At 45.4% G+C, this 14,065-nt stretch overlaps 5 protein-coding genes across 5 annotated transcripts; 3 read left to right on the top strand and 2 right to left on the bottom strand.

Moving 5' to 3' along the window:
* Positions 1–3,243: 3,243 nt before the first annotated feature.
* Positions 3,244–8,538, top strand: CYBJADRAFT_130240 (1,3-beta-glucan synthase; the record flags this gene model as incomplete). The annotated part of the gene is made up of 1 exon (XM_020212905.1): positions 3,244–8,538. A coding segment is annotated over one exon (5,295 nt), but the record flags the coding sequence as incomplete, so codon positions are not given.
* An 818-nt stretch (positions 8,539–9,356) lies between these two features.
* On the bottom strand, positions 9,357–9,545 carry TAH1 (Tah1p; the record flags this gene model as incomplete). The annotated part of the gene is made up of 1 exon (XM_020212884.1): positions 9,357–9,545. A coding segment is annotated over one exon (189 nt), but the record flags the coding sequence as incomplete, so codon positions are not given.
* Positions 9,546–9,687: 142 nt separating this feature from the next.
* YIH1 (Yih1p) lies at positions 9,688–10,482 on the top strand (the record flags this gene model as incomplete). The annotated part of the gene is made up of 1 exon (XM_020212893.1): positions 9,688–10,482. One exon carries the CDS (start codon positions 9,688–9,690, stop codon positions 10,480–10,482), a length of 795 nt encoding a protein of 264 aa, XP_020069128.1.
* Positions 10,483–10,518: 36 nt separating this feature from the next.
* Positions 10,519–11,039, bottom strand: MPP6 (Mpp6p; the record flags this gene model as incomplete). The annotated part of the gene is made up of 2 exons (XM_020216567.1): positions 10,519–10,935; positions 10,992–11,039. The coding sequence occupies 2 exons, from the start codon at positions 11,037–11,039 to the stop codon at positions 10,519–10,521; spliced, it is 465 nt and encodes a 154-aa protein (XP_020069127.1).
* A 199-nt stretch (positions 11,040–11,238) lies between these two features.
* Positions 11,239–14,046, top strand: PWP2 (snoRNA-binding rRNA-processing protein PWP2; the record flags this gene model as incomplete). Its single annotated transcript, XM_020213412.1, has 1 exon — positions 11,239–14,046. The coding sequence occupies exon 1, from the start codon at positions 11,269–11,271 to the stop codon at positions 14,044–14,046; it is 2,778 nt and encodes a 925-aa protein (XP_020069126.1). The 5' UTR covers positions 11,239–11,268.
* Positions 14,047–14,065: the final 19 nt, after the last annotated feature.

Here is a 14,065-nt window from a genome sequence, read left to right as displayed (position 1 = left end):
GTGTTTCCATCACCATCCATCATGCTGGCGGCTGCCGCTGCGATGAGCGGTATCGCCAGTAACTTCGTAGAGAGCCTCATCCTTGTGTGTGAACTGGAGTGCACCGCTGTGTAGAACTTCCTGTGTATAACCTGCTGTGTATAACCGCTGTGTATAACTTACTGTGGGACGTTGTTTGTTGTTGTTTGTTGTTGTTTCTTGTTTGTGCTCCCTGCGGATGTGTCTGCCAATGGCGCTTCAACCTTTATCAAAGCAGACGAATCAACGGTTTTATAAAACAAAAAGTCCTCTCCCCCAAACCATACGATATTTTCAAAGCCCTTGGGTAAAACCGGTTTCTTTTATACGTACTTATGCCCCCATATGCCCCCAGCTTCATGTATGGTGATGTTTCTAAGCAGAGCTGTTTCCTGCTGGACGGAGCCAGGCGGAGGGGGGCGGGCGTGTCTTTTTGTGGGGGGCAAAAAAAAATACCGTGCGATGGGAGGGTGTTCGGCTCAATTGTACGGGCCGGCGTTAATTTTCTGTAGGCGCGCAAGCGTGAAGTTTTTTTTTCGGATTCTGTTTGACACAAAGGGCTTTAGCTTGAGCACTACGAGTTCGCATTCAGCTAAAGTGGTTGCATAACAGCTGGGAGAGTGTGTGAGTTGCTGTTTGCGGAATGGCTTTGTAAGCGTTAGCTTGAATGGTTGTATCGCGCACTTGGTGAACTCGATCGTATGATTGCTGTTGTTGTTGGTTTGGTTACTGGTGTTGTGTCCCTTGTAAGTTTTGTCTCTGTAGGGAGAGGGCACTTGTAACGTATACGTAATATGCACGTTACCCAAGCGACAGCCAAAAAAACACCAGCAATTACTTCAAACAAACAAACCAAAACAGAAATCGGGCACAGGTGGAAGCGGAAACAGAGTTTCTCAGATGCATGCGTGCGCATCTCTCGTCAGTTGAGGGCAAAAAGAGACACAGCGAGGTCTGTGAGAACAAGACGAGGACGGAGGTTCCGTAGTTACCGAGTTCCGGGGAGAGACAGAGCTCAAACACAGAGATTAAGACACACACGGGACAGCGAATTTGCTCGTTAGGCGTTGGTGCTCTGCCTTGCCCCTCCGGAAGGGGACATGGGGTTTGGTTGAACAGGCCCCCAGCGGGAAGTAGGGTCGTTCCCGCACTTCCTCTGCGCGTGTAGCTACCATTCTCCCGCGTAAGCTTTGGCGGAGGCCCCAGCTAACATCGTTTTACCGCTCATTTTGCGTGCGTAAAGCTCGCAATTCGTTGTGCTGGTTTTCTGTTTTTCGCTGACAATGGCGGCGCGCGCAATTTGGAGAGGGTTTTAAAAAACTGACATGCAGCGATGAGCTTTGTTAATTGTAACTCAGCTCCATGGGCCGTGACAAGCGTCCCTCGATTTCTGTTGTGACGATGTACACTTGTGCCACACTGAACTGCTCCTGCTCTGTGTAAGGTCTTGGATTTACAGATTAATTGGCAAGTTTCTTCAGCCAGTGCCTGGTTGCTTGGATCCCGAATCGCCATGGCTAATGGCTCAGAATTACAACTTCGTGGATCTCCATGTTCCCCTAGTTGTGGTCAGCATCTGCAAAGTTAAAAAAATTATTAGTTGCATGTTTGATTACTTTACCAACATTCCCCCTATTGTGGACAGCTAGGAATTAGAATGAGCTCATAGATACGAGTCGCAGAAAGCGAAAAGTATCATGATTCCATCTGGTCAGGGGGGCTTGTGTATGGCGATCGGCTCTATCACTCGTTCTGCACTTCAGGCACACTACCAAATCCCGAGGTGAAGGTGATGTTGAGAATTCCCTCGAACCATGGCCACCGCAAACATGCTCGCCATGGCCCTTGCTATACGAATGTTAGAGAACCCGAAGTGGATAAGATAACAGCCAAGGTTGTGATAAGAATTGCCTAATTGAAACTACTTGGCAAACGTATGATGTTCTTTGGAGAGCACCTCTCCAGAACCCGAGCTCCGAGCCTGCAAGATTCAAGACCATCTTCGTTTTTGCTTTGTTGCCTAAGGCAGATGCTGTGCTGTTAGAGGTCCCAAGGGGAATTAATAAGCATTGCCAAGTCCCACAGCAGAATGATGTAACTCGTATTTTGGCATAGCCTGTATTTACGCCATTGTCCCTGCTCTTCATGGCATACCGACTCCAATCGACCCGTATATCTAGCAACTCTGATAAGAGCGTCGTATTGATCGAGCTCAATGCTTCGCCAAACCTTTGAACACCTTGGTCCGACCTTGTTGTCAATATCCCGGTCCTGTTAAAAGTAACTTATGTCCGGCTGCTCGACAGAACTTCCTAATTTGACCATCAACTATGGAATAAGGTCCGCGATTGATGTCTCCGGCCGAGTCCAGGAATGGCTAAGCGGAGGAGGTCTGAACCGACAGTCTATGTATTCATCCATATTACGACCCACCACAGAACTGTAGAGCGTGGTGTTTGACTGTTTCCCCAGCTAGGGGTTGTTTTTATCTGTCTGGTTTAAGATCGATGTCAAGATTGGAGTTGGAACGTTGCAGACAACTCACTGCTAAAGGCTTTAAATTACCGTTTTCATCAGTCAGTACAATCGGGACCTGGATCATGGCACACTAGCACGCACAGACGAACCAAACACTCCCCTGTGAGATCACAAATTGATCCATTCCAAAGTCAGTCGACTACAAATAGCGTGCTCGTGCTGGGTAAAATTGTTCATGGTGTACTGGATGCCATCACCGTGGCAACCGAGTTGTCCCATCAACAAAAATCAAAACATGCACACAAAAACAAAAACAAAACAGAAGCGGGTTTTGTGTAATGTTCAACACGCCTTCATTTCATATGGAAGGCAAGTCATTTACACACTCGAAACTGAACAAACACTCAGTTCTAGCAAAGGCTGATAAGGCGAACGATGTCTCTGTTGAAGCGCACCAACCGGGTGGTTATCCACGAGGCCATTCAGGAAGAAGATGACGACGATGATGAGGCGGTTAATACTCACAGAAAGGACGAAGACAACAACCAGAACAATAACAACGGTGCTGAGGACTCGGAATCCTCGTCAAACTATACGGACTCTCCCGAGTACCAAGCAGGAGAAGGGCCTTGTACGGATCGATACCCAAGCTCTTAGTGATTTGTCTCTTGCGTATAAACTAACATCAACTTTCAAACAGCAGCGGCGTTGAATACGAATGCTTTCGATTCTGCATTGACAGGAAGAAGCGCTGTGCCATTCAGTGGCTTCAAGACCCCACAGATTGCAAGCGATCGGTGGAATGAAAGAATCCAACACGCTACTATTGAAAAGAAACCCGAAACGGTTAAGGGAGAAAGGTTTGCAGAACGTGGTATCTACGACGTTTTTGACAATTATCATGATCCATATCCTTGCTGGAGTAATCCGAATGAGATACCTATAACCAGAGAAGAGATTGAATTGGTATTCATCGAGTTGATGGAAAACTTTGGATTTCAGTTGGATAATACGAGAAATATGTTTGATTTCTTGATGAGATTGTTAGACTCAAGAGCGTCCAGGATGACAGCCAACCAGGCGCTTCGTTCAATCCACGCGGACTACATTGGTGGAATAAACTCAAACTTCAAAAAATGGTACTTTTCAGCTCAGCTCGATATCGACGACACTGTGGGTTTCGCAAACGCCAATAAAGATGGTCAACCAAAGAGTTCCTACAAGAGGAAAAATAAAGGCAATCCGCTGTTTGAATCGAAAATCTCCTTGGAACAATCTGAAGTTAGGTGGGTTGAGAATATGAGCTCTCTCTCAGCTTACGACTCTGTTGTTCAAGTCTCTATATATCTCTTGGTGTGGGGCGAAGCCAATAACATTAGATTTATGCCCGAATGTCTCTGCTTCATTTTCAAATGTTGTAATGATTATTGGTATGGCTTGGAGAAACTCAAAGAGGACAACGCTGACTTTAAGCCCCCTGAGTCATTTTTGGATCACGTCATTACTCCGTTGTATGAGTTCTACAGAGATCAAGTGTATGAACTTGTTGATGGACGCTACATCGTTAAGGATAAAGATCATTCTTCCATAATTGGGTACGATGACATCAACCAGTTCTTTTGGTATAGAAAGGGGTTGGAGAAAATCCAAATCAAGGATTCGAAGAAATTGTTAATTGAGATCCCTGTCCATGAGCGTTACCTCCATTTGAACAATATCAGATGGTCAAAATGCTTTTACAAGACTTATAAGGAGAGAAGAACTTGGCTACATATTATTCTCAACTTCAACAGAATCTGGATCATTCATATTTCAATGTTTTGGATTTACACCTTGGCAAATGCATCTGCTCTCTACACAAAGAACTATCAACAACTGTTGGACAATAAACCGCCAATGTACATCACTTTGACTGTATTGTCGTTGAATGGGGCAGTTAGTACCTTAATCAACTTGATTGCAACGTTGTTGGAATATTTGTTTGTTCCAAGACGATGGCCAGGTGCTCAATCATTAACAAAACGGTCTGTGTTGTTGACATTAATTTTACTGCTTTTGACAATTCCAACTCTTTACATCCTTGGTGTTTTCCCCGTGTCTATTAATGAAAAGGCGGCAATGGGAATCTCTATCAGTCAGTTCATTTTGGGAACGGTGGTTTCAATCTATTTTGCTATCGCTCCTTTGTCGTCATTGTTTGGATCCACACTCTCTGGGAAGAGAGACACTCTTGCAAATATCAACTTTACCAATTCTATTCATAAACTCAAAGGTAAGGCCCGACTCTCCTCTTTTGGTCTCTGGTTTGCTGTCTTCACAGCAAAGCTGATTGAATCATATTTCTTCTTGACATTGTCGCTTAAGGACCCAATCAGAGAGTTGAGCGCTATCCATGCAACTAGATGTATAGGCGAACAATATTTGGGCACCATTGTTTGTCGTATTCAACCAATGGTTTTGTTGACATTAATGGTTATCACTGACTTGGTGTTATTTTTCTTAGACACGTACATGTGGTACATTATTTGTAACACAATCCATTCTGTCTGCAGGTCATTGTATATTGGTGTCTCTATATGGACACCGTGGAGAAATATCTTTTCTCGATTACCAAAAAGAATCTTTTCCAAAGTCATGGCAACTACACAGGACAATACTTTCAAAAGTAAAGTATTGGTGTCTCAAGTCTGGAATGCAATCATTGTCGCAATGTACAGGGAACATCTTTTGTCATTGGAGCACGTGCAACGTTTGATATACCAACAGGTTGCACAGACAGATCTCTCTGGAAACCAGACTACAACGTTGAAAGAGCCAAACTTTTTCATGTCACAAGAGGATGAGATCATGAAGTCTCCTTTGTTCGAGTCACAATCTGAAGCACAGAGAAGAATCACGTACTTTGCACAATCGTTGTCCACTCCAATGCCGGATCCAGTACCTGTATCACAAATGCCGACATTTAGCGCCTTGATTCCACATTTCTCAGAGAAGATAACCTTGACGTTGAGGGAGATAATTCGTGAAGAGGAAGGCTATTCCAACGTAACACTTTTGGAATATTTGAAAAAACTACATGAATCAGAATGGAAATGCTTCGTTCAGGACACAAAAATGTTAGCTGAGGAAAATGATTTGACGAGCTCCTCATCTTCTGAAGATTACTCAGCTGGAGGTAATATTGCAGGTACAAAACAAGAGCCTGGAAACTTACCATTTTACACCGTTGGGTTTAAGTCTGCAACACCTGAATACATATTGAGAACTAGAATCTGGGCATCGTTGCGGTCTCAAACTATCTACAGAACGATATCCGGGTTTATGAATTATTCGAGGGCAATCAAGTTGATGTATGACGTGGAGTATCCGTTGAAGCGTTCTTCAGATTTCGAGAGTGACGAACTTCTCAGAATGGAAAAGGCTGCCGTCATGGCTTTGAGGAAATTTCGAATGGTTGTATCAATGCAGAGAATGAACGACTTTAGTGCTGAGGAGAGGGAGGATAAGGAGCTTATCTTGCGTGCTTACCCAGAGTTGCAAATTTCATATTTGGAGGAAGATGTAGATCCACATGGAAAATTGACATACTACTCTTGTTTGATTGATGGAAGTTGCAAGATATTACTGAACGGACAAAGAAAACCAAAGTACAGAATCAGACTCTCCGGGAATCCAATTCTAGGGGATGGAAAATCTGACAACCAGAACCATGCGTTGATCTTTTGCAGGGGCGAATACATCCAACTTATTGATGCGAACCAGGATAACTATTTAGAGGAGTGTCTTAAAATCAGAAGCGTATTGGCAGAATTTGAAGAGACTCAACTCGAATGCCGGGAAATGGTTTCATCCGAAGAACAGCAAGAAGCATCACCTGTTGCCATTGTAGGTACAAGGGAATATATCTTTTCAGAGAACATAGGAATCTTGGGTGATGTTGCGGCAGGTAAGGAACAAACGTTTGGAACCTTATTTGCAAGAACGTTGGCAAGAATTGGAGGTAAGTTACACTATGGACATCCTGATTTCTTGAACACCATTTTCATGACAACAAGGGGTGGTGTTTCCAAGGCTCAGAAGGGTTTACATTTAAATGAGGATATTTACGCTGGTATGAATGCCGTACTAAGAGGTGGAAGAATTAAACATTGTGAGTACATGCAATGTGGTAAAGGAAGAGATTTGGGGTTTGGATCCATTTTAAATTTCAACACCAAGATTGGTGCTGGCATGGGAGAGCAGATGCTCTCTCGTGAATATTATTATTTGGGAACCCAATTGCCTTTGGATAGGTTTTTGTCCTTCTACTATGCACATCCGGGCTTCCATTTGAATAATGTCTTCATAATTTTTTCTCTTCAGTTGTTCCTTCTGGTTGCTCTTAACTTGGCTTCACTTGTCCATGAGTCTGTGGTTTGTGAGTACAATCGTCACGTACCAATAACCGATCCAAGAAAGCCAACAGGGTGCTCCAATCTTATACCGATGATTAAGTGGTTAGAACGAAGTGTGTTCTCTATCTTTACTGTATTTTCCCTGTCATTCCTTCCCTTATGTGTACAGGAACTTACAGAGAGGGGAATATGGCGGGCTTTCACGAGGTTGAGCAAGCATTTGATGTGTCTTTCTCCCATGTTTGAGGTCTTTGTTTGTAAGATTTATTCACAGTCCTTGATAAACGACATGTCATTTGGAGGTGCGAGATACATAGCCACAGGACGTGGTTTTGCAACAGTTCGAGTTCCCTTCCACTTGCTTTTTTCCAGGTTCTCATCTGAAAGTTTCTATTTTGCAGGATCTGCACTTGCCATGTTGTTGTTTTGTTCTCTTGCATTATGGGATATTGCGCTTTTGTATTTCTGGTTGACCATGTTTGCACTTTTGGTGGCACCTTTCTTGTACAATCCAAACCAGTTTGCCTGGACAGAGTTCTTTCTTGATTACAAACGATACCTTCAATGGTTATCGTCTGGCAATTCAAGCTCTCAAGCTAATTCATGGATTGGTCATATCAGGGCCATGAGAATACAAGGCACAGGTTCTAAGAGAAGAGCTACCATGGAAGTTATTGAAAAGAGAACTTCAGATTTTAAGAAACCATCTTTCGTCAATATGATCTCATCACAGATCATACCATCTCTATTGCATTTCTCGGTTGTGTCTACCGCATATTTATTTATGAATGCTCAAAACGAGGTGAAGAATTCCAGACAGACAAATCCGATCTTAGGCATAGCACTATTCTCGCTAGGACCGGTTGTCATTAATGCACTTTTACTATTGGCATTATTTGTTGTCTCTGTCTTGATAGGTCCTATCATTTCACTTTGCATTCCAAAATTCCCATCTTTGATAGCTGCAGTTGCACATACAGTGTCAATAGTCGTATATGTTATCACATTTGAACTACTTTGGTTTACGCAAAATTGGGACTTCAAGATGGCTATTCTTGGGATGTATATTTGTACGTTGATTCAAGGTATATTGTTCAAGATTATTACAACAACGCTCTTGACGAGGGAATTCAAACACGATAGATCAAATAAAGCATGGTGGTCTGGTAAGTGGATTGGCTCTGGTATGGGCTGGAGAACGGTTACACAGCCCTTAAGAGAGTATTTCTGTAAGATCATTGAGATGAGTATGTTTGTCAATGATTTTTTCTTGGGTCACTTCATATTGTTCATCCAGTTTCCAGTTCTTCTTATCCCATATGTCGACAAGTGGCATTCGTTGATGCTATTTTGGCTAAGACCAGAGAGACAAATACGTCCTCAGGTATTGTCGCCCAAGAAGAGAAGACGTAGGAGAGCAGCAATGCAGTTCTACTTTGTGGTATTTTTGTTGATGTTCACATTAACCGTAATGATATTTGCTCTACCACTGATTATAAGAGATTTCTTTGGCGTTGATCTACACCGTTACATCCCAGAGATTGCCATTGACATATTCCAGCCTGATTCAATTCCAAGTACGAAGAAAGGATTAGCTGGTTACAAGTTGTATATGTCATCGAAGAAGAATGGATCAAGAAAGCTTTAGTGAGTGTTACGTCGTCAATACTTCCATAGATTATTGATCTGCTCTAGTTGTCCTCTTTGAACTGTTGATGATATATGTGTAGTGATGCTTTGCAATTTGGGTTTGTTGACGAACATTGAAACCAGTTTGAACCGTGGGGCCTGTGCTAATGTGATTAACAACTGAGCTGCTCTTTCATTGGCTGAGACATTAACTGAAGCATTTGAAGATACATTGAATGTTATAGCATCCAAGAAGAAGTTGATGATTGAAGGTTCGATACATCCAGTGGATAGCAGTCTCTTCAACAGGGGAATCGGCAAATTGAAGGCGTAGTAGTATACATCATCGGACGGAGACTTGATGATTGTAGTGAGCTGTTGAAGTGTTGGCATTTCAGGGAACTTGGGAGCAGTGGATGGTTTGTCTATGTTCACTTCCTGTATCACAGGTTTCGGTATTAATCCTGATGTTGATGTTGATGTTGGTCTTGATGCTGATGCTGATGTTACATCTGAAGCAGACGAAGCCTCTGATTTGCTGACACAGAATTCATCTGGCAACCTATCAACTTCATAGATCGGGATCTCCTCCAGCGTCGTCTTCATCTTCTTCTCGGATCTCTGTTCATCAACACTATGGGCTCTCTTCACCTGTGCCTCCTCTGCCTGTGCCGAGGTCAGCTCCTCCATACTCTTCAGCACCATCTTGTTGGCAGGGTCCAACACCAATGCCTGTGAATAACAATCCCGAGCATCTGTGAATCGTGATTGTTTCATCAGTGCAGTCCCCTTTCTCCACAGCAGCTTGATCTTCGTCTTCACCTCTGGTTCTTGTGCTAGACCTTCATCGCATACCTGGACACAAGTCTCCCATTGTGATAGGTTCACCAGTGCAATGGCTCTATTCGAGTACAAGACGCTGTTCTTAGGGTCCAATACAATCGCACTGTAGTACAGCCTATCAGCTTCGGCGTAGTTCCCTGCTTTGAAGGCACAATTGCCCTTTTCCTTGAGGATATCAGCCATTTTGGTGATGTTTTGTAGTGAATTATGTCCGGTGTGAGATGATGATGTGCTTCCCATTTTTTTTCATTTTATGTCTCTCGAGGGGGAGCCTTGATACTCCAACATTTGAGCTTGGAAAGACGTAGACGGTGTTGTGCTGAAGATGTGTTCACAGGACGTGCTTGACGAGATCGAGGCGATTGAAGCCATCTATCCAGAGTGTCTTTCGAGGCTTAATGATGGGCTTGTCGAGCTGAAAGTACCCAATCATGAGGATTTCAGGCTGAGAGTATCTTTCCCCAAGGAGTACCCAGAGACTGATAGCCCTCACATATTGCAAGTACAGAGCTCAGGACACGACGACCAGTACCTGGAGAGCCTGTTCAACGATGTGATGCACTCTGTTTATCATCCTGGCTCGGTTTGCGTGTTTGACTTCCTCACAGAGCTCGATGGTGTGTTGGGCACTGATGCCGGTGACGGTGAAGACGATGGTGGTAATCACAGTCACGTGGACGCCGAACCAGTCGAGATTGATGCTCTCAGTGGATGGACCATGAGTGAGCCAGTCACTGACAGAGGCTCTACGTTCATAGCGTTTGCCCGAGAGGTGCACAGTGAGAACGACGTCTTCCACTACCTACAAACGCTCAAGACTGATAGAAAGATCTCCAGGGCATCGCATAACATGGTGGCGTACCGCATCCAGAACGATAACGGCACCAGGATCAGTGACTGTGACGATGATGGTGAGACTGCGGCTGGTGGCCGGATGCTCCATCTTTTGACGATAATGGACGTGTGGAACGTCCTTGTCGTTGTTAGCAGATGGTTTGGAGGTACACACATCGGGCCTGATAGATTCAAGCATATCAACAGTACTACCAGGGAAGCAGTCATGAGAGCTGGCTTTGTCAAGGAAGACACTAAGCACCACAAGGGCAAGAAGAAGAAATAAGTGTGTATTAATCAATGTAGCAATGGTAACGTTGTACTATGGATGCGATCTACGTTTCTTTGTTTCCTTCTTGGGGCTCTCATCGCTCAACGGTCTTTTCGATTTAGATCTCGTCTTTGACGTGTCCTTCTTCCACAGCGTGTCGAGCTCAACCATATCCTCGTCACCTTGCTCATTGTGGCCCTCTCCACCAGCTGCGTCCTCCAGGTTCTTCGTCTTCGTCTTCCTCTCACCGGTGTTGAATGTTCGTCTACCAACCACCGGAGAGCCAACATTGGAGATCTCATACACCGTTTGGTACCCCACCATCCGCGGGTTCTGCCTATTCTTCGACACAAGCCTCTTCTTCAGGCTCTCTGAAGACGCGGTCCTCCACTCTGACAGGTCCTTGAGCCTACTCTCCTTATCCTCTCGCTGCCTCTCCTCTTCACGTATCTCGGCTTGTTTCATGAACTTCAACATGTCAGTATATCTCGCTCCAGGGGCGACCAAACAGCACGAAAACTCACCTTCATGTTCAGCACGTTGCTGGACATCTTGCTCTTCTTCTCGCTCATCTTCAACACCCTTATCAATGGTTGTAGCTCTAGATAAAAGAACTCGATTTAATACCCAGAAGGCTGCCTGGAGGAGCTGGAATTTTTCACCCTCGGAACGCGCGGGACATCGCCCTCGGAACTGGCACCTCATCGCATCTCCCGAGAAATTTTTTTTCCACTGTTTCGAGCCTTTTTATATAGGAAACATACTCGAATTGGCTGGTAAAGAGGTGGTTCTAGAGGCACAATGAAGTCAGATTTCAAGCTATCGAACCTGCTAGGCACTGTGTACTCACAGGGCAATCTTGTTTTCACACAGGACGGCACACAGCTGCTGAGTCCCGTGGGCAACAGAGTGACATGCTTCGACCTGGTTAACAACAAGTCGTTTACTTTCCCCTTTGAGCACAGGAAGAACGTGGTGCGTGTTGCATTGAACAAGCAGGAGACTCTGATGCTGACGGTGGACACCGATGGACGTGCGATATTGGTGAATTTCCACGCAAGAACGATACTGCACCACTTCAACTTCAAGGACCGGGTACTGGACCTACAGTTCTCGCCAGATGGCTCGCACTTTGCCATTGCGGTTGGTAGGCTGGTACAGGTCTGGAAGACTCCTGATGCTGGCGAGGACCGGCAGTTTGCACCGTTTGTGCGCCATAGAATCTACGCTGGCCACTATGCGGATGTCACCTCCATCACCTGGTCATCGGACTCGAGATTCTTCATCTCCACGTCGAAGGATTTGACCTCAAGAATGTTCTCCCTGGATTCGCAAGAGGCCTCTGCTGCGATGACATTTGCTGGACACAGAGACACGGTTATCAAGGCTTTCTTCAGTGCAGATCAGGAGATCATCTACACCGTGAGCAAAGATGGAGCTCTGCTGAAATGGGAATACACCAAGAAGCCGAATGGAGATGAAAGCGACGACGAAAGCGAGAACGAAGACGACAACGACGACAGTGCTCCAATGAGCTGGAGAATCACCAAAAGAAACTACTTCTACGCAGAGTCCAACGTCAAGTGTGCCACGTTCCACGCAGACTCAAACCTCTTTGTCGTGGGCTTTGCCAATGGTGAGTTCCGTCTCTACGAATTGCCGGAGTTCAACATGATTCAGCAGCTGAGTATGGGCCAGAATGGTGTCAATGCTGTTCAGATCAACAACACAGGCGAGTGGCTGGCCTTTGGATCTGCCAAACTAGGCCAGCTCTTGGTGTATGAATGGCAATCAGAATCGTACATCTTGAAGCAGCAAGGACACTTCGACTCGACGAATAACCTGACATACTCGCCAGATGGATCCAAGGTGGTGTCAGCATCGGACGATGGTAAGATCAAGATCTGGGACGTGGTCTCAGGGTTCTGCCTGGCAACTTTTGAACAGCATACAAGCGCAGTGAGCTGTGTGAAGTTTGCTAAGAAGGGCCAGGTCTTATTCTCTGCTTCCTTCGACGGCACAGTCAAGGCATGGGACCTCATAAGGTATCGTAACTTTAGAACTTTCACAGCAGCTGAGAGGGTCAAATTCGGCTCGCTGGCCGTGGATCCAAGTGGTGAAGTTGTGTGTGCTGCTTCACAGGATACCTTTGACATATACGTCTGGTCCGTTCAAACAGCACAGCTTGTCGATACCCTTTCTGGTCACACGGGTCCCGTATCGTGCCTGGACTTTGGAGTGGAAAACAGTGTGCTTGCCAGTGCCTCGTGGGATAAGACCGTGAGGGTATGGTCCATCTTTGGACGTTCTGGGCATGTTGAGCCATTTGACATCCACAACGATGTCTTGTCCTTAGCAATGAGACCTGATTCCAAGCAGCTTGCTGTCAGCACGCTGAACGGACAGATCCAGTTCTGGGACATCGAGGAGGGCAAACAAGTTGGCAATATTGACGGTCGTAAGGATGTGATAGTGGGGAGATACCTGAACGATAGATTCACCGCTTCAAACTCAGCAAGAGGCAAGAACTTCACATCCATTGACTACAGCTTTGATGGTCTAACTCTTGTCGCTGCTGGTGACAACAATTCCATCTGTCTGTACGATATTCCTAACGAAGTTCTCTTGAGACGATTCACGGTGTCTCTGAACATGAACCTGGACGGTACGCAGAAGTTCCTCAACAGCTCGAGGCTCACAGAGGCCGGCTCCTTGGACCTGATTGACCGTGATGGAGAAAACAGCGACCTGGAAGATCGTATCGACCATTCGTTGCCTGGCTCGAAGCGTGGTGGTGATCCAAGCTCTCGTAACACGAGACCAGAAGTCAGGGTCACCTCTATTCAATTCTCGCCAACTGCCGTGTCCTTCGCAGCAGCAGCTACTGAAGGCATCATGATCTTTTCCATAGATGACCAAGTGATATTTGATCCGTTTGACCTGGATATCGATGTCACTATTGAATCCACGCTGGAGACGTTGCAGGAGAAGAACTATTTGCAAGCGTTGGTGATGTCGTTCAGACTCAACGAGAGGTTCCTGATTCACCAAGTCTATGAGGCCATCCCATTGAAAGATGTCAGGCTCATCGCACAGGACCTGCCTATAGTGTATGTTAACAGACTGTTGGACTTTATCGGCTCCATTGCGATGACGTCGCAACACATCGAGTACAACCTTCTATGGGTGAAGAGCATCATCTCGAGCCATGGCAAGTACATCAACAAGAACAAGCACGAGTTCACCAAGTCCCTGAGAGCGATCCAGAGGTTTATTGCTAGAATCGCTAAGGACATTGTGAGAACCTCCAAGGACAACGAGTACAGCTACTTGTTCTTCAAAAGCGCAGAGACCACACGGGCTGAGTTCATAGAGGAGGATGGCGACGAGGAGGTGGTTGTATCGGGCAGTGAGCCAGAGGAGAGCGATGATGAAGACCTTGAAGAAGAAGATGAAGACCTTGAAGAAGGTGATGATAGTGATGACGAGGAACAAGGTGGGTGGTTCAGCGCCAAAAAAAGGACTCTAAACCTCGAGCAGCACTCAGAGTCCGATGACGACGACGAGGAGATGGATTAAAGAACCGTTTGGAGCCTCT

This window comes from Cyberlindnera jadinii (assembly GCF_001661405.1).
Source record: "Cyberlindnera jadinii NRRL Y-1542 unplaced genomic scaffold CYBJAscaffold_12, whole genome shotgun sequence".
NCBI classification, from domain to species: domain Eukaryota; kingdom Fungi; phylum Ascomycota; class Saccharomycetes; order Phaffomycetales; family Wickerhamomycetaceae; genus Williopsis; species Williopsis jadinii.
Note: the sequence above shows the minus strand (reverse complement) of the source record. Positions and strands in the feature narration are given on the sequence as shown.